This window comes from Dendrobates tinctorius, unplaced genomic scaffold (assembly GCF_039654945.1).
Source record: "Dendrobates tinctorius isolate UK_male_01 unplaced genomic scaffold, ASM3965494v1 ptg000208l, whole genome shotgun sequence".
Lineage (NCBI taxonomy): Eukaryota > Metazoa > Chordata > Amphibia > Anura > Dendrobatidae > Dendrobates > Dendrobates tinctorius.
The window spans coordinates 7,193,671-7,214,206 of NW_027361875.1; the positions used below are offsets into that span (position 1 = coordinate 7,193,671).

The window sequence follows — 20,536 nt, forward strand, 5'->3', positions numbered from 1 at the left end:
CATTAACCCCTTTACCCCCAAGGGTGGTTTGCACGTTCATGACCGGGCTAATTTTTACAATTCTGACCACTGTCCCTTTATGAGCTAATAACTCTGAAACACTTCCATGGATCCTGGTGATTCTGACAGTTTTCTCGTGACATATTGTACTTTATGTTAGTGGTAAAATTTCATTCAAATAACTTGCGTTTATTTGTGGAAAAAAACGGAAATTTGGCGAAAATTTTGAAAATTTTGCAATTTTCCAAATTTGAATTTTTATGCCCTTAAATCACAGAGATACAGCACACAAAAAACTTAATAAGTAACATTTCCCACATGTTTACTTTACAACATCACAATTTTGGAACCAAAATTTTTTTTTGTTAGGAAGTTATAAGGGTTAAAAGTTAACCAGCGATTTCTCATTTTTGCAACACCATTTTATTTTTATGGACCACATCACATTTGAAGTCACTTTGAGGGGTCTATATGATAGAAAATCCCCAAAAGTGACACCATTCTAAAAACTGAACCCCTCAAGGTGCTCAAAACCACATTCAAGAAGTTTATTAACCCTTCAGGTGCTTCACAGGAATTTTTTGAATGTTTAAAAAAAATGAACATTTAACTTTTTTTCACAAAAAAAATTACTTCAGGTCCAATTTTTTTTATTTTACCAAGGGTAACAGGAGAAATTAGACTGCAAAAGTTATTGTGCAATTTGTCCTGAGTACGCTGATACCTGATATGTGGGGGGGGAACTACTGTTTCGGCGCATGGCAGAGCTCAGAATGGAAGGAGCGGCGTTTGACTTTTTCAATGCAAAATTGGCTGGAATTCAGATCGTCACGTTTGGAGAGCCCCTGATGTACCTAAACAGTGGAAACCCCCCACAAGTGACCCCATTTTGGAAACTAGACCCCCCAAGGAACTTATCTAGATATGTGGTGAGAACTTTGAACTCACAAGGGCTTCATAGAAGTTTATAACGTACAACCGTACAATTAAAAAATCATATTTTTTCCACAAAAATCATCTTTTCACCCCCAATTTTTATTTTCCTAAGGGTAACAGGACCCTAAAAGTTATTGTACAATTTGTCCTGAGTACGCTGATACCCCATATGTGGGTGTAAACGACTATTTGGGCGCATGGCAGAGCTCGGAAGGGAAGCACCGCCATTTGACTTTTTTGGCTGGAATTAAGATCAGACACCTTGTCGCGTTTGGAAAGCCCCTGATGTACCAAGACAGTGGAAACCCCCCAGAAATGACACCACTTTGGAAACTAGACCCCCCCAAGGAACTTATCTAGATGTGTGGTGAGCACTTTGAACCCCCCAGTGCTTCATAGAAGCTTATAATGCCCAGGCATGAAAATAAAAAAATCATATTTTTTCCACAAACATGATCTTTTAGTCCCCAATTTTTTTATTTTCCCAAGGGTAACAGGAGAAATTGGACCCCAAAAGTTGTTGTCCAATTTGTCCTGAGTACCCTGATACCCCATATGTGGGAGAAAACTACTGTATGGGCACACGTCGGGGCTCAGGAGGGAAGTAGTGACGTTTTGGAATGCAGACTTTGATGGAATGGTCTGCTGGTGTCATGTTGCCTTTGGTGAGCTCCTGATGTACCTAAACAGTGGAAACCCCCCCATAAGTGACCCCATTTTGGAAACTAGATCCCCTAAGGAACTTATCTAGATGTGTGGTGAGCATTTTGAACCCCCCAGTGCTTCATAGAAGCTTATAACGCCCGGGCGTGAAAATAAAAAATCATATTTTTTCCACAAACATGGTCTGTTAGTCCCCAATTTTTTTATTTTCCCAAGGGTAACAGGAGAATTTGGACCCCAAAAGTTGTTGTCCAATTTGTCCTGAGTACCCTGATACCCCATATGTGGGAGAAAACTACTATATGGGCACACGTCGGGGATCGGAAGGGAAGTAGTGACGTTTTGGAATGCAGACTTTGATGGAATGGTCTGCTGGTGTCATGTTGCCTTTGGAGAGCCCCTGATGTACCTACTCAGTGAAAATCCCCCAAAAGTGACCCCATTTTGGAAACTAGACCACCTAAGGAACTTATCTAGATGTGTGGTGAGCACTTTGAACCTCCCAGTGCTTCACAGAAGTTTATAACGCCCGGGCGTGAAAATAAAAAAATCATATTTTTTCCACAAACATGATCTTTTAGTCCCCAATTTTTTTATTTTCCCAAGGGTAACAGGAGAAATTGGACCCCAAAAGTTGTTGTCCAATTTGCCCTGAGTCCGCTGATACCCCATATGTGGGAGAAAACTACTGTATGGGCTCACGTTGGGGGGCGGAAGGGAAGTAGTGACGTTTTGGAATGCAGACTTTGATGGAATGGTTTGCGGGTGTCATGTCGCGTTTGGAGAGCCTCTGATGTGCCTAAACTGTGGAAACTCCCCACAAGTGACCCCATTTTGGAAACTAGACACCCCCCACGGAACTTATCTAGATGTGTGGTGAGCACTTTGAACCCCCAAGTGCTTCACAGAAGTTTATAACGTCCGGACGTGAAAATAAAAAAAATCATATTTTTTTCCACAAAAATGATATTTTTGCCCCCAATTTTTTGTTTTCCTAAGGGTTACAGGAGAAATTGGACCCCAAAAGTTGTTTTTGCAATTTGTCCTGAATAGGCTGATACCCCATATGTGGGGGTAAACCACTGTTTGGGCGCATGACAGAGGTTTTAAGGGAAGGAGCACCATTTGACTTTTTCAACACAGAAACTGGCTGGAATTGAGATCAGACACCATGTTGCGTTTGGAGAGCCCCTGATGTGCCCAAACAGTGGAAACCCCCCAATTCTAACTCCAACCCTAACCCCAACACACCCCTAACCCTAGCCCTAACCCTAGCCCTAACCCTAATGGGAAAATGGAAATACTTTTTTTTTTTTAATTTTATTATTTTTCCCTAACTAAGGGGGGGAATAACGGGCGGTTTGATTTACTATTTATGGCGGGTTTTTATTTTTGGCAGCTGTCGCACGCTAAAAGACGCTTTTTATTGTAAAAATAGTTTTTGCATCTCCACATTTTGAGACCTATAATTTTTCCGTATTTTGACCCACAGAGTCATGTGAGGTCTTATTTTTTGCGGGACGAGTTGACGTTTTTATTGGTACCATTTTCGGGCGCGTGACATTTTTTGATCGCTTTTTATTCCGATTTTTGGGACGCAGAATAAACAAAAACCAGCATTTCAAGAATTTCTTTTGGGGGTGCGTTTACACCGTTCCACGTGCAGTAAAATTGATAAAGTGGTTTTATTGTTTGGGTCAGTACAGTTACAGCGATACCTCATTTATGTCGTTTTTTTATGTTTTGGCGCTTTTATGCAATGAAAACAATTTTATATAAAAAATAATTATTTTTGCATCGCTTTATTCTGCGAGCTATAACTTTTTTTATTTCTCGCTGATGACGCTGTATTGCAGCTCGTTTTTTGCGGGACAAGATGACGTTTTCAGCGGTACCATGGATATTTATATGCGTCTTTTTGATCGCGTGTTATTGCACTTTTTATTCGGCGGTATGATAATAAATCATTATTTTTTGCCTTATTTTTTTATTTTTATTTTTTAAGGGGTTCGCTAAAGGGGTTAACTAATGGGACAGTTTTATAGGACGGGTCGTTATGGAGGCGGCGATACCAAATATGTGCACTTTTATTGTTTTTTTTTAATTTCCAAAAAATGAATTTATTAGGGAATATTTTTTTTTTAATTTATTTAGCGATTTTTTAAAAATTATTTTTACACTTTTTTTTTTTTTTTTAACTCTATTACATTGTCCTAGGGGGGACATAGCTGTCCTGTGACAGATCGCTGATCTGTCACATCACAGGTCACTGTGACAGATCAGCGATCTGTCACAGGCATAGAATCAGACTTCCTCATGCCTGCGCTTTGCAGGCACTGAGGAAGCCAGCTCTCTGCAGGCCCTTGAAGGTCCCCATCACCATCTTGGATACGGGGACCTGCAGGGAAGGAGCCCCCCGCAGCAGCGCTGCACATTGCGCTGCTGTGGGGGGCTCAAGGAAGCACGGAGGGAGCTCCCTCCCTGCCGATGCTTCCCTTTAACCCCCGGTACACCGCGATCGTGTTTGATCGCGGTGTGCAAGGGGTTATCGTGTCGGGGTGCCTGGTGTCAGCTGTGATAATCAGCTGACGCCCGACCGCGATCAGCTGCGCTCCCCCTGTGAGCGCAGCTGATCGCGCTAGACGTACTATCCCGTCCATGGGCATAGGGGCCCGGGTCTCATGGACGGGATAGTACGTCTGATGTCAGAAAGGGGTTAATCATTGCCAGGGTGGCATATTAAAGGCACCTTATATTCAGGTCCAAAATATAAATAAATGCTATGATATTTTAATTAATATTTGATATTAGATAGTATGATAACACATCAAGATTATCCCAACTTACTAATGAACTAATACCATAAGCGCCCTGAGCAGAGATCATGCGCTAGACACCTACATAGAACATTATGAAATAAACACTCCATGCATTGGTGATACAGAGGTCAATAGATAAATCATCAAAAAGCCACAGCTGGGGCACTGGGCAATATTTTATTGCTCTGGCAGATACAACATACAAAAAAATAATAATTTATGCACTAAACCAAGTATAATATAGATAAATACTCTAACCCAAAGAGGCTGGTATAGTGGATATTTAATGAATTGTTATCGCTTTAAGATTTATGCCAGAGCAATAGCAATGCTATATCCATGTGCGCTCTCAGCAGTGGCCATGCGATACATACGAAAACATGCATACGATTAACAAATAAGCACACACTGCGATCACATAATTACCCAGAGCCTAGGTCATACCATCAGGTCTGTCCGGTCCGACGCGTGTCACTGTCCCACAACAGCTTCGTCAGGGAAGTCTCTGTCTCCCGCAGTCAGCATTTGTGGAGGAGGCTGTGTGGGGCTCATGCCGTACATGGGGAGGCTATGTGGGGCTCATGCCGCATATAGGAAGGCTGTGTGGCGCTCATGCCGTATATAGGGAGGCTGTGTGGGGCTCATGCCGTATATAGGGAGGCTGTGTGGGGCTCATGCCCCCTGATGAAGGCACGCCGAAACGCGCGTTGGGGTTGGTAGGTCGGTCCGGGAGGGTTGCCTTTTGCCTACAAGGTACCTGTATACTTCTATACTTTGCTTAATATTGGTGGCATTCACCTCTTGTATGAACATGTGACTCTGTTCTGGGTATGGCATAGTTGCCTGAATGGGTACCTGGTATTTATTACCTGTTGGCATAACATTATGAGTGATTGATGTATTCACAATACCCTGTTGTTTAGGGCTACTCCCCTGTGACATACCTACCAGGGCTTTTTGTATGTGGTTGATATAGCCTTTTTCCATCTGTCAGCCCTTTTCCATGCATGTTTGTCTGTATATATGTATACATATTTTTATACATACCAATAAAATTGTTTTTACTTGGTGTTTGACCTTTTGACTGTATTTGCCTTTTGTCTGTGAGTTCACATTGCAGTTGGTCTTTTTTCTGTCTTTATTATGGTGGATATGTGAGATTGTGGCTGTGTCCATTATAATACTTTTTAATCCTCTTATCCACTATGTTCATTGGACTATTCTCTCATGCCGCATAGGTAGTAGGCTGTGTGAGGCTCATGCTGTATATAAGGAGCTGTGTGGGGGTGCAAAGATATATAGGGGGTGTCAGCATACTTAATTATGCTCAATATTAAGTGATACAATTAATATTAATAAATTAATATTGAGTAGAATTAATTTCAAGCTATTAGTTCGGCTCCTCACAACAGTCATGGTCTCTCATGTGGCCCCTCGGGAAAATTAATTGCCTCCCCTGCCTTAAACCCATAGAGAATTTATGGGATATTGTCAAGAGGAAGATGAGCGACACCGGACCCAACAATGTAGACGAGATGAAGGCTGCTATCAAAGCAACCTAGGCTATCATAACACCTCAGCAGTGGATTCTCTTTTCCTGGTAGTGCAGACCAAATCCATGTTTTTTCCTTTTCACTGGTATTGATTCTCAAGACCTGATTATTTCTGGACTTTATATGGTAAAAAACTACAAAAATTAATAAAATAAAAACATCTAACATAAAAACCTGATTTAAGTGAGAGGTCAATTCCTCATGATAGTTTCTCTTTCAGGATAATATCAAGTACGTCGTATTATATAGTTTTTCTCTATTATATATTATGGGGCCAAGGAGGTTTTCCTTCTAAACATTAAAACGCCACCGATTTACTCTATTTTTTTCTGCTTTTTTGGCTGCTGTAAGGATGCAGCTGGACAGGTCCTGTGATTTGAATCCCGGAGAGAAGGCTACAGCAAAGTAGTTGCTGAGACGATTTTTAATGGACCTGGATTTTTAGGTATGGGTTTTAGGAACGACCAGAAAAGATAGGTGGGACTGGTCATTCACCTGGCTCCAATCCAGGCTTTGCAGCTCATTTAAAAGGCAGCTGAGCCACCCCAGAGTATGGAGGTGAAACAAAGGATTTTTGGTACTCACTATAAAATCTCTTTCTCAGAGCCTGCATTGGGGGACACAGGTAACCATGGGTGTATGCTGCTGTCGCTAGGAGGCCGACACTGGGCAAAATAGGAAAATAACTCCTCCTCAGCAGTATACACCCACCAACTGGCACAAAGCACATCAGTTAGCGTTAAAGCAGTAGGAGAAGCAACCAAAGCTCAACATATGTACAAACCCAACAAAACCAATTAAGGAGGGTTCTGTGTCCCCCAATGAAGGCTCCAAGAAAGAGATTTTATGATGAGTACCAAAAATCCATCTTTCTTTATTGCTTCATTAGGGGACATAGGTAACCATGGGACGTCCCAAAGCAGTCCCAAGGGTGGAAAAACAGAGAAAACAAAAAAGAAACGGGCTAAGGTTGGATAGTGTGAAACCGCCACCTGCAGCAACTTCCTTCCCAGGTCTGCATCAGACAAGGTATGGGTTTAAACCCTGTAAAACCTTGCAAAGGTGTGCAAAGATGACCAGGTCGCTGCCTTACAAATCTGCAAAGCAGATGCTGGTGATGAGCTGCTCAGGAAGTTCCTACTGCCCGGGTCGAGTGAACCCTCACCCCCGAAGCAGGATGTTTTGTCCTGAACGCGATATGCCTCCAATATTGCCGAACGAATCCAACGGGTGGACTTGGAAGCTGGAATCCCCTTATGACGACCTTCAGAGATGACGAACAGAGCATCAGAGTGAGAAAGGAAGCAGTCCTTGAGAGGTAGATTCGCATAGCTCTAACCATGATCCAGCTTGTGGAGGGACTTCTCCAGGGGATGGAGTGGAGAGGGACAGAGAGAAGGAAGGACAATCTCTTCATTAATGTGAAATGAAGAGACCACCTTAGGTAAGAAGGAAGGAACGGGTCTGAGAACCACCTTGTCTTGATGTCTTGATGTAGAACTAGAAACGGGAAATGGCAGGATAGTGCCACTAACTCAGAGACTCTACTGATAGACGTAATGGTGACTAAAAAGGCAACCTGCTATGACAGGAGAGAAGATCGAATGTCCTGAAAGGGAGGCCGCTGAAGTGCGCCGAGAACGAGATTAAGATCCCATGGATCTATAGGAGGACGATAAGGAGGTGCCAAGTGAGTAACTCCTTGAAGGAAAGTCTTCACTTAAGGACAAGAGGCCAAATTTTGTTTGAAAAGAAAAGAAAAGTGTGGAGACCTGACCCTTAAGGGTACTGAGTGAGAGACAAGAGTCAAGACCTGATTGGAGAAACCCCAGGGTGAAAGGAAGGGAAAACGACATAGGGGCTGAATTGTTGTCCTCACTCCATTGAAAGAAGGCTCTCCAGTATCTGTGATAAATACGCAAGAATACTGGTTTCCTCGCATTAATCATAGTCTGAATGACCTGATGGGAAAAACCAGCCTCTTTCAGAACCGGGCCCTCAACAGCCATGCCCATAAACTCAGAGACTGCGACCTCTGCTGGAAGAGGGGACCTTGTGAAAGCAGATTTGGACGGTCTGAAAGCCTCCAAGGGACGTCCATGAGCATATTCACTAGTTCCGCGTCCCAGGCGCTTCTGGGCCAGTCCGAAGCTACCAGGGTTGCAGGAATCTTTTCCGCCTTTATCTTTTATCTTTTTCACGACTCTCAAAATCAAAGGGGAGAGGTGGTAAAAGATAAGTCAGCTGTAATTGTGACCACGGGATTACTGGGACATCGTAGCTGATGGCTATCGGATCTCGGGACCTGGCTACGAACTGAGGCACCTTGTGGTTCAGTCGAGACGACATGAGGTCGACGTCCGGGCTGCTCCAACTTTGACATATCTGCTCAAAGATGGCGGTGTTGAAAGTCCACTCGCCCGATGTGAGACCCTGACGACTCAGAAAATCGGCTGCCCAATTGTCCACCCCTGGAATGTGAATGGCTGATATAGCGGGAACATGACGCTAAGCCCAAATCAGAATCTTTGCTACCTTCGCCATGACCTGTTTTCTGCGCGTCCTGCCTTGATGGTTTATGTAAGCACGGCAGTGGCGTTGTCAAATTGGATTCGGACAGGATGCCCAGCGATGCGGGTCTGCCAGCAGTGAAGGGAAAAGTAAATTGACCTGATCTCCAGGAGATGAATGGGGAGAGCGGCCTCCTGGGAGATTCAGCGACCCTGTGCTGTGATGGAGGTAGACCATTCCCCATCCAAGGAGACTGGCATCAGTGGCGATTACCTGCTAGAGGAAAGGGAGGAAGGATTTACTGTGTTGAACGTAGGCGGAGAGAGTCCACCATGTTAGAGACTGCCTCACCTTGAGAGGCAGTAGAATGGACCAGTCCAGGAAGGAGGGTCTCTTGTCCCAAGCAGTAAAGCAAGCTGAAAGGGACGGGTATGGAACTGGGCAAAGGGTATGGCCTCCATGGTGGCAATCATCTTACCCAGTCCGCTCATGCAGAGGGGATGGACGTTTCAGAACACTGATCCCGTGGCAAAGAGAGGAAAGCTTTCCCCTGGAAGGAAGACCTTGGATCGGACTGTATTAAACTTCATGCACAGAAACACCAGGCACAGAGCTGGGGACAGGGAGGATTTTTCCCTGTTGACTATTCAGTCGAGACGGACGAGAGAGAGAGTTGAGCTGACAATTGATAGTGGTTCTCCTGTATCACAAACTAGAGGAATCGCTAATGCTGAACACAAACAGGAATGTGTAGGTAAGCAAACTGACTGAATGTCCACAGAAGAGAGAAATTCCCCTGGCTCCAAGGAGGCAATTACCGAATGTAAATTACAGATCCGAACATGAAGGTTCAATCGTTTGAGGTCCAGAATCGGACAGAGAGACCCGTCTTTCTTCGGGACCACAAAAAGATTGGAGTAAAACCCTGAAAAAATGTTTGTGCAAGGGAACGGGTACAATTACTCCTGTTCATAGCAGGGAAGAGACGGCCTGAAAAATACTCGATACCTGAGTCGGGAATCTTGGCGGGCGAGACTGGAAGAAGCGTTTCCTGGTGGAGAAGAAAAGTCAATTTTGTAGCATGAAGTCACGATATCTCAGACCCAGGTGTCGTCGACCACCAACAACCAGGCCTCCCGGAACAAAAGTAGCCAGCCACCTACTCTGGAAAGATTCCCGGGTGGGAAAAGTTTTTTCAAATGTCAAGTGTATTTAACTTGTAAGCTACGCTATTTTCTCCTGTATATCATCCCCTGAGGAAGAAGTGATTTGCACTTCGAAACGCGTTGGGAAAAAGAAATGAATAAGACATCGATCTTCTAATGCACGAGTAATTGTGTGTTATGTTCAGCAGCGCACTGAATCCATAAAAAAGCTCCATTTAACTATAGGTTGGAGACCTAGTAAGACATAGCAATAACCCATTCCAGAGGAAGGGGTGTGCTCTCATCCCAGGCGGTGGGGGGCTCCTGTGGTGAAGACATGGTAGAAGGTCTTAAGAACTGACAAATAGGTGAAGGCTGACCTGAGGACCACTTCTTTTTGCAGAAAGCACAGGCATAGTAAATAATAAGTTTAGTAGGGCAGAAAGAGGCCTCTCAAGGGTTGGGCATAAGTTGAGCCTTAGTGATGGTAGGTAAGGAAAAACGTACAGCCTACCAGATGCCAGCGACAACCAGGCAGGAGACTGTGTGTTTGCTGTGTCCCCCTGTATGGCTGTAGATGTCTGGAGCTGATATGGAACAAATCAATGTGAGAGGAGAAGCGGTGCGTGCAGGAGAAAGCAGGCTGTGCAGCATGCTTGAAGAAGGAAGCACTGTGCGATGCGTTAGGCGTGGCCGGCTGATTTTACCAACCGGAATCAGGATGAAAAAGGCCACTCCGATTGGTTGTCCTGCCAGGGGCGTGCACCAATCAGGGACAGGATGCTCCGTGATAGGAGAAAAAAGGTGCACGCAGAAAACGCGCACTTATGATGACGCGGTGCAGGTGGCGTGGCACGGTCCGGCCAGAACGGAAGGAGAGGAAAGCTAGCAGTGAGAAGCCAAGATATTAGCCAGGAAGGGGGGCGGCTAAAGAAGAGGGGCGTTAACAAAAGCCCTAGATAAAGAAATGGCCGCATCCCTTCAGCGCTGCCATGTCCTGAGTGCCGACCGTGGCAGCAGTGGATTGTGAGGCAGGTAGGCAGGAAGTGCGTCTGTTGCAAGGGAAAAAAGGACATACCTGTAGAGGTGAGTCCCGAGTGCCTCTTCACTGGTGAGGACATTGTCAGGGGCCCTCGGATGGATGAGAGTCACTGGAAGAAATGGTCCTTCCTTGCGCACCATCTCCAGATTATGCATAAGACGGTGTCAACCCCTTACAAGATGAGGCAAGGTCACCATAAGTGCCACCGTCTTCCTCCCAGCCCGCTCCGAGGAGAGGGGTTGGGTGGGGAAAAGGCTAGGACCGGCCATCGGGGATCACCGTGAAGCATCATGATGGTGACTGGATCAGGTCCTGCCTTGGGGGTCCGAGAGTGGGTGATGTGGGTGACACCACACTGCTCTCTCGGTCGTACACGATTGGGGAAAACAGGGTGAGAAATCTGCACCCTGTTACCCTGTAGGAGAAAACCTGAAATAGAAGGGGAAAAAGTTAATACAAAATAACAGGTGACCTGTAAGGAAAAAGATGGATCTTGGATCAGATCCATTTGCCTCCTACTAACACTAAGCTAAAACTGATGTGCTTTGTGGCAGATGGTGGGTGTATACTGCTTAGGAGGAGCTATTTTCCTTTTTTGCCTAGTGTCAGCCTCCTAGCGACAGCAGCATACACCCATGGTTACCTGTGTCCCCCAATGAAGCGATAAAGACCTGTACTGCTGACGAGTCTCAGACAGAGAATATGAGTGTATGGACTGTAATTAGTTTGGGAGATGCCGCACTGATACATGTTCATTTGGAACTAATTGTGTTCCCTTTTCAGTTATACCTTTTTGTCCTGGAGAAAAACTGTTTATTTTCTCAAACTGGAAGTGTTATTTACTTTTAATAAACCTTCCTGTGTGATCTAGACACTTCGTGCCTGTGCGTATACCTCAACTGCTGCCAGAGAGAATGCAATCCTTACGCTGCTTTTATGGTTAAACCTGTTTTGGGAAGCTATGTGACAATGACTACTACAACAGATCCCACACTCAGCTTGTCTAAAGTCCTAAACTGTAAACCTAAAAAATCTAAGTTATGAAAGAGTACCAAAAATGTTTACTTTAGTTAAAACTCGTATTCTCCATACAATAATGACTTTGAAGCATCTTTTCTTGCATTGAATGAATAAAATGACAACTGTGTGTTAACATTTCACGTCAATAAGATGTGACAAGTCTAGGACAGTTTTGGGACATGACCTATGACAAATGGAAGAGTAATGCCTAGTTGTCAATTTCCAGGAGAAATAACAAAATAATGTCATAGAAAGGATTCTAATGAATTTTATTTATTAAATACAGACTGTCTTTTTTATGACTGTCAGAACCTACCTGCTCTGGTCGCTGAACTTCCACAAGTGACGTTTCTGTACTTTCCAGCTGTGGCTGCTGGATTTCTTTCTCTTGTACAACAGTTTTTTCTTCTGTAGTTTCCTGAAACAATAAGTTACTGATTACATTGTTCATGGCCCTTGGTTTCCTCAACACCCTGTGAAGGTAAAGTCTCAAAATGCACTTGCAAAGCACTCTCTGAAGGAAACATTTGTTTTTTGGGGAACAAAAGCAACAAGCATCCCTTATTCTGATCTAGATTGCCAATTCTCATTCACCGATTCTTGACCAATCTTTCCCAATTACCCGCTTAAACATTTTGGTGATCACCCGACAAACAAGCAAAATACTTGTTCGTCAAAGTGAGATGATCGTTTATGCCGGCATAAAAAAAAAAACTTTGTTAGCTGCAATGTATCACTCAGTGTAATCATGGGATGCACTGCCGATAAAACATGCTGTACAGGGACAGATGGACATTGAATGATATTAATGACCATTCTTTTCTAATCAGTTATTTGTCGACCTGTTTAAACACAGCAGTAAATGAGTGCCAATCACCTTTTGTAGTCAATCCACGCTCATTAACAGGCCAAAATCGGCCAGTTTAAATTAACAGTAAGGTTCCTAAACACACAAAAAAGCCTGTGTTTTACATGCATTTGGCATGGCCTGTTTTCTGCAGTTTGGTTATTTATTTTTAAGTTTTTAGTTCCTGCAATTTTTTGGTGTGGCTTTTTTGCATTTCAAGTTATGTGTTTAAAAGGGGCCACCCACTACTTTATTTTTTTTATGACGGGGCTAAGAACGTACCAGCAGTTACTATCTGCCTCTTCTGCCTGCGACAATCTCTCCTGGATCAAACAGCGATTCTCTTGTTCCTTTTGACATCATGTCAACATAACAGCTTTATCTCTTCCCATCTGCCCTGTCGATAGGATGTCACGGCCAATGTTATGCTGATTGATAGCCAGCTCCCCACAGTTAAGGCCCCGTTACACACAGCGATCTCGCTGATTTTGTGATACATCAGCGATCACTCCAGCGATACCGCTGTGTGTAACATCCAGCAGCGACCGGCCCCCCCACCGGGTATCGCTGATCGTGCTGGATCGTCCTGGGCCGTTTTTTCATCGCTGGTCTCCCGCTGGCCAGCGCGCATCACTACGTGTGGCAGCGGGAGCCAGCGATCAGCAACGCTGCACGCTGGTATCCAACGTAAACATCGGGTTTCTAAGAGCCGCGCGGCCGCACGCCCTGTTGACAGAGCAGAGCAGAAGAGAAGGAGCTGCTCTGTCTATGTGACGTCCCCAGAAGCAAAAGACTCACCGGCAATCTGAGCTGGAAGAGATCATTGCAGGGCAGAACAGGCAGGTAGTTAGCAATTACTTAGTCCCATCGCAAAAAAAAACAAAGTCCCAGATAACCCTTTAATAAATATGTGATTCCAACAATACTCATAGAAATCACATGAACTGCAAAGGTGTAAGAAGATCTAAAAAGGAAGACTTACCACGCATACTACGTTATAGTCCAGTCCTAACACACTCTCCATTAACTGTTTTATCATCAGGTCTGTCGCTGTATACGTCTGAGGTGACCGCAGTGAGGCTATTATATCATCTACCGACCTTGCTGACATTTTACTTGGCGGCAACACACATATATTTGCATTTTCTATTATCCCTTTTGTGTTGTTCTGATCAACATTTGAGTCAGTAGAAGATGGCTCCACCACGTGGGGTAACTCAACCGCTATAGGAGATGGAGACCTTGTGGGGTCATTACTTTCAACTTGAACTTGCTCTGATGTAGCTAACGTCTGGTATTTCTTTAACCGCTGTTTCTTTTTCTTTTTACTAGTTTTTGTATCTTTCTGTGAGTCACTGCTATCCTGGGAATCAGAACTTGAAGAGGTGCTATCATCATCACTGTCTGCAGTTGACCTTACAACCACTTTCTTCATCTTGCAGAAAGATACTGGCGTCACTTTTTGTTTTTTTGTCACCTTCTTCTCTTTTACTGAAGGCTTCTTAGGTATATGGAGCTTGAACGACTCCTGAGGCATGTAAGATCTAGGCTTTGATGGTGGCTCTGGTCGGGTGAACACCATAATAGGTTTGGTAGTCCCAACGAAAGATGCAATAGCAGGCCTCAGCACATCACATTCACTCCCCAGGACGTCTTTACGTACATGCTGTGTCTGGTCTTTTGGTTCTTGAGTAATATCACCAGTTATACAAGTAGCATCTTTCGATATCGTACAGACTTTATTATAGACGAGCTGTATATGTGCAGTTTTAGAAACAGCCTCACTTTTTGATACAGATGAAGTTGGAGCAGATTGACAGACAGCTGAAGATGACTTGCTTCTAACCCCAGATCTTGGACGTGAGGAAGAATTAAATTGATTTGACTGGGGGATAGAAGGGTCCTGCGTCAGAGATAGGGGTGAGGTGCTTTTGGGCCTGAGTTCCACCATATCATGTCTGATAGCCCTATGAGGGGGCTTAAGCAATCTTTCCAGCTCTTTCTTGATTCTCAGCTCCTCTGCATAATTGAGTCTAAAATGCAAATGGCCCCTTCTGTCTGACATCTCTTCTGTGGTTGCCTGTATAATAAATTAACAAGAGCATTAGCTTTTTTTCCACCAGCGCTGCTTTTCATTTTCAGAAGCATGACTCGGTATTTGGAAGTAATCTAGTGGTCGATGCTTCCTAAATACGCAATTTAATGCACTGTTAAATCTAATTTTCCTTGCAGTTACTGCTGATCATCTCCTAGAAACTTGCCCTGATGGGATAATCCTATTCATCACACATTAATTCCAGTCACAGATTTCTCAATTTAGCAGGTCAATCTTATTTCACTGTTTGTGAATTATTTTACCTGCTTTATCCCTTATGTGGGTGGGTTTTTGAAATATGATTTATCGTGGATAAAGAACATTGCTGTGCATCTGGATTTCTTCTCTGCAGAATGCCCCAAGTATTGTGACTTTCAAGACCAGAAAAGGATAGTTTCCTCTTAAAAAACTCAATACCTGCCCTAATGATTTAGGCTCGGATAACGCGACCATTTTCTCTCCAAGAAAAATGAATCTATTATTCTGATCAGAAAAGTAAGTTTCTCTAGCTTCTCCATTCTGACAGCCCATGAAAATCGTACTGTACTCGGATGTCTTCCACAGCGCTGCTACTTCCGAATCGTGGGCACACAGCCTTAAACAATCATGTGCATGAACCCTAACACTGATTACTAAACCAATAATTACAATAAAGGCCCCATGCACACACTACAGAGCCATTGGCACCCCAGTCACCTTGCATGGTGCCTCTGGCGGCAAATTTTGGATATATTCTGCCCTCCACTCCTGCACTGGCACCGTTTCAGTACGTTTCCCGATGCTTGAGTGACACTGTTATATCACTTGAGCGTTGCAGACAATCAGCGACCTCTGACCGGCTGTTGAGACATATTTCTCAATACCGCCTAATCCTTAGACACTGCAAACTGCAACTAGGCAGTCGTAAAATGCGCTTGTTTTATCACAGTGTTTCATGTTTTTTTGATAAATCTGGTGCATCATTAGATTGTCTAGCCCAAGTCTGCACCTTCTATAAATTAGCTTATCACAAAGTAAGCTACCGGTAATTTATAGAAGTTGCACAAAACATTTGGCTCAGTTTTAAGTGCATGGTGTCGCATGTTAGGTCACAACCTTTTCTGCTAAACAACAAGCCCTCTTAGTGTGTCCACACCCAATTGTCTAACAATGTGTAGAGAGTGTCTAAAAGACATGTAAAAGGGAACCTGTCATACAAAATACAGCTATTAACCTGGGAAAAGGTAATTTTCTCTTGGAAGCGGGGCTCTCAGTCCTAGCATTGCCCAGTGTCAAAACGCTATTAACCTGCAATGAAACCCATATCTGTAGGGTTTCATCTGCAGGTTAATAGCATTTTGACACCAGCAGTGCTAGGACTGAGGGAGCCCCGCTGCTAGGAGAAAATTAGCTTTATCCACCCAGCAGTGTTCGGTTTCCATTCATAGTGTATATAGTGGTGACTGTATTCACGTCCCCGTCACCGACTGACAGCAGGATCAGCATTAGGGCCGTATAACAGTCAGTGCTGGGGGCGCAGTTACATACACATAGCGATGACTGAAACCGCACCAGTAACACCCTTTGACTGGAATGCTGCCGGGAGGAATTTCCTCCCAGCAGTGGGGCTCTTCAGTGCGGCGGCCGCACAGTGTCAGAATGCCATTAACCTGTTCCCTTTAAATGTGGTGTAAATCATTTTTGGAGCAAATATCTTATTCAGGTAGTAAAGTAGTGGCAGACACTGAAAAGATTTAATCACATGTCACATTATGCTTCAGTTTTGTGCACATTTCAAAAAAATCTAGTAGATAGCACCCTAAATGAAAAATAATATACAGACATTTGCTTGTCACGACACCAGCAATTTTTGCTACATTCACACCTATCAGATTCGTCTAACTGGAATCCATATAAGGCTATGTTCACACGCAGTGTTTTTGCAGCGTTTTTTGCTGTAAAAGAGAGGCGTATTTTACAGTGTCGGCAAAAGCTATGAGATTTCAGAAATTTCATGCACACACTTAGTTTTTTTTTCCTAACTAAATTTGAGAACAGTGTGTCAATTCTATCAGCATTTTTGCAGTGTTATTGTCACGGGTTTACTGCGACAAAGAGGAGGCAGAAGACCGCACCTTCATATTAAATGGTGTAAATTTATTTTAGCAGTGTAGTGGTTAATATGCTCAGTTGAGAGCTCCTGGAAAATTTCCTGCATTAAGTCTTTCAGCTGTTCACTGTTAGCCACTCCAATCTCCTATATAATATGGATCCTGGCTAGCACTCATTGTCAGAGTTAGCTTTACTGCATGGCAAGGTTGTTGTTGGTTGTAGAGTAGGCAGTTGGTGGATTTATCTATGACTGTTGCTAGGTTTTGAGTGTATGATAATTCCCTTTCTTCTTCTGCTTTGGTTTGACCCCATCCTCCACCCCCTGGTGCATCCCTCTGTTATTTGCGTGAGTAAATTTGTTTGTTTGGTATTTTCCATTATCCCTGAGCATATTGCCTTGTTAGTCTGGTTGGTGTATTACGGTACACTACTACTCCCCTCTTCCCTGGGAGGGGTAAGGGTGCAGACTGAGGGCGGATTCAGGGGCTAAGGCAAGGTACGTGACCCCAGCATCTTCACTATCAGAAGTAACCTGGTGAATAGGGAGAGCTAAGCCTCCCCTAGCGTTAGGGACAGGGAAGGAGCCTCTGGTCCCGGGACCCCCCAACAACAGAGTCGTGACAGTTTTATCACTCACAGAACGCAATGAGTGCAAAAACGCTGCACAAATACAGAAAACAGGTTTAGCTGTGATTTTGAAGAAAAAAACTTGTACTGTAAACAAATGACACGGGATCAGCACCCATAAAAAGCAACAAAGCCTGTGATTTGAATGCAGTGTTTTTACTCCCAAGAGAGCAGGATTTTGCAGCAGAAAGAAAAAACTGAGAGTGAACATAGACTAAACATTGTATGCGGTGTTTGACTGTCCAGTAAAAGCATTATGAGTTCTCAGGTGTCCCCATCCTTAGTGCACTCCAATAACACACCATTGTGTCTCCATCCTTAGTGCACCCCAATACCACACCATTGTGTCCATATCCTTAGAAACCCCAATACCACACCCACACCATTGTGTCTCCATTCTTAGTGCACCCCAATACCACACCATTGTGTCCATATCCTTAGAAACCCCAATACAACACCCACTCCATTGGGTCCCCATCCTTAGTGAACCCAAAATCACACCACTGTGTCCCCATCCTTACTGCTCCCCAATATCACTTCATTGTGACCCCACCCTATAGCACACCACTGTGTCCCTGGTGTCCCCCTTCCTTGGTGCCCCCCAATATCACACCATTGTGTCCCCATAGAATGTAAGTCCGCAAGGACAGGATCCTCTCCCCTCTGTGCCAGTCTGTCATTGTAAATTTGTTTACTGTTAACGATATCTATAACTTTGCATGTAACCCCCCTTCTCATGTACGTACAGCACCATGGAATTAATGGTGCTATGTAAAAAAATAAATAATAATAATAATAATCCTTAGTGCCCCCCATATCACACCATTGTAATCTTGGTGTCCTCATCCTTGTTGTCCTTCCCCACAATATCACACCATTGTGTCACTGGGGTCCCCAACTTTACTGCCCCCCCAATATCACACCATTGTGTCCTGGTGTCCATATCCATAGTACACCAATATCACACCATTGTGTCCCTCGTGTCCCCATCCTTAGTGCCCCCCATTATCACACTGTTGTGTCCCTGGTGTCCCCATTCTTAGTGCCCCCCCAATATCACACCATTGTGCCCCCTGTTATGAATGAGTCACCGTAGGAGGCAAAAACAGAAATACTAGCTAAGTCCAGAAAACCAGAGAAGTTGGCAGCTATCGGATTGCAGACCCCTGAACCTATCAACAACAACTAGCAGTAGCCGTGGGGGGTTCCTACGGTGCCCTAGACCCTTCGATCACAGCCGGAGAACTAAATAGCCTAAAGACAGAAAGGGAAATCTAAACTGCCCCAGAGCAGACCCCAAAGCAAAAGGCAGCCCCCAACATATAATGACGGTGAAGCAAGAAGAAAAAACACTCACACAGATAGAAAGATAGGCTGAGCAAATGATGGGGCCCAAGCTAACTAAATAGGAAAGGATAGAAAAGCTGCTGTCTGCAATCCGCCAAAATCCTATCAAAACAAGAGCCAACAGACTGACAGGGAAAAAGGCCCTGAAGACGCTAGGCTTCAAAAAGACTATATCAGCACTCAGGTATTTTCTGAAGACAGAGCAAAAAGGAATTCAGCTCACCCCAGCAGGGAATGGCAGAAATCCCGAAAAACAAGGCAAAACAAAACCAAAACACAAATGCAAAAAGCAGAGCAGAAAACTTAGCTTTTGAGGAGCAGGAATCAGACTGGTCTCCTAGAATCCCTCAGAGAGATCACCAGCAAGGCAGAAGGGCGTTGGCTGCCTTATATCCAGTCAGCAATTCCAGTCACCCAGTCATCATCATCCTGCACAGGTGCTTGGTAATCAGCCTCACTACCTTCCTTCACCAGAAGAGGGAGTTCATCAGACCTCAATGGTGAAGGGGAAAATGAACTCACAACAGCCCCCAATATCACACCATTGTGTCCCTGGTGTCCCCCATCCTTAGTGCCCCCCCAATATCACACCATTGTGTCCTTGATGACCCCATCCTTAATGCCCTCCAATATCACACCATTGTGTCCCTGGTGTCCCCATCCTTAGTGCCTCCCCATTATCACAACATTGCGTCCCTGGTGTCCCCATCATCACAAAATTGTGTCCCTGGTGTCCCCATCCTTAGTGTCCCCCGAATATCGCAACATTGTGTCCCTGGTGTCCCCATCCTCAGTGCCCCCCAATATCACACCATTGTGTCCCTGGAGTCCCCATCCTTAATAACCCCCCAATATCACACCACTGTGTCCCTGGTGTCTCCATCCTTAGTGCCTCGCCAATATCACAACATTGTGTCCCTGGTGTCCCCATCCTTAGTGTCCCCCCAATATCACAACATTGTGTCCCTGGTGTCCCCATCCTTAGTGCCCCCCCAATATCACACCATTGTGTCCCTGGTGTCTACATCCTTAATGACCCCCCCCAATATCACACCATTGTGTCCCTGGTGTCCCCATCCTCAGTGCCCCCCAATATCACACCAGTGTGTCCCTGGAGTCCCCATCCTTAATAACCCCCCAATATCACAACATTGTGTCCCTGGTGTCCTCATCCTTAGTGACCCCCCAATATCACATCATTGTGTCCATGGTGTCCTCATCCTTAGTGACCCCCCAATATCACACCATTGTGTCCCTGGTGTCCTCATCCTTAGTGCCCCCCAATATCACATCATTGTGTCCCTGATGCCCCCATCCTTGGTGCCCCCATATCACAACATTGTGTCCCTGGTGTCCCCATCCTTAGTGCCCCACAATATCACAACATTGTGGCCCTGTTGTCTCCATCCTTAATGACCCCCCCCTCAATATCACACCATTGTGTCCCTGGTGTCTCCATCCTTAGTGCCCCCATATCACACCATTGTGTCCCTGGTGTCCCCATCCTTAGTGACCCCCCAATATCACACCATTGTGTCCCTGGTGTCTACATCCTTAATGACCCCCCCCCCAATATCACACCATTGTGTCCCTGGTGTCCCCATCCTCAGTGCCCCCCAATATCACACCATTGTGTCCCTGGTGTCCCCATCCTCAGTGCCCCCCAACATCACACCATTGTGTCCCTGGAGTCCCCATCCTTAATAACCCCCCAATATCACAACATTGTGTCCCTGGTGTCCTCATCCTTAGTGACCCCCCAATATCACATCATTGTGTCCATGGTGTCCTCATCCTTAGTGACCCCCCAATATCACACCATCGTGTCTCTGGTGTCCTC

The 20,536-nt window shown here is 44.7% G+C and overlaps 1 protein-coding gene across 2 annotated transcripts in view; it reads right to left on the reverse strand.

Annotated features, from left to right (window-relative positions):
• TTC6 (tetratricopeptide repeat domain 6) overlaps positions 1–20,536 on the reverse strand; it is a 226,777-nt gene that overhangs the window by 204,270 nt on the left and 1,971 nt on the right. For both annotated transcript variants that reach the window (XM_073554184.1, XM_073554183.1), the window contains exons 2-3: positions 13,519–14,616; positions 12,006–12,107 (exon numbers count right to left, since the gene is read on the reverse strand). In XM_073554184.1, the coding sequence (XP_073410285.1) occupies positions 12,006–12,107; positions 13,519–14,601 (1,185 nt within the window). In that variant the 5' untranslated portion in view covers positions 14,602–14,616. The remainder of the gene's footprint in view (positions 1–12,005; positions 12,108–13,518; positions 14,617–20,536) is intronic.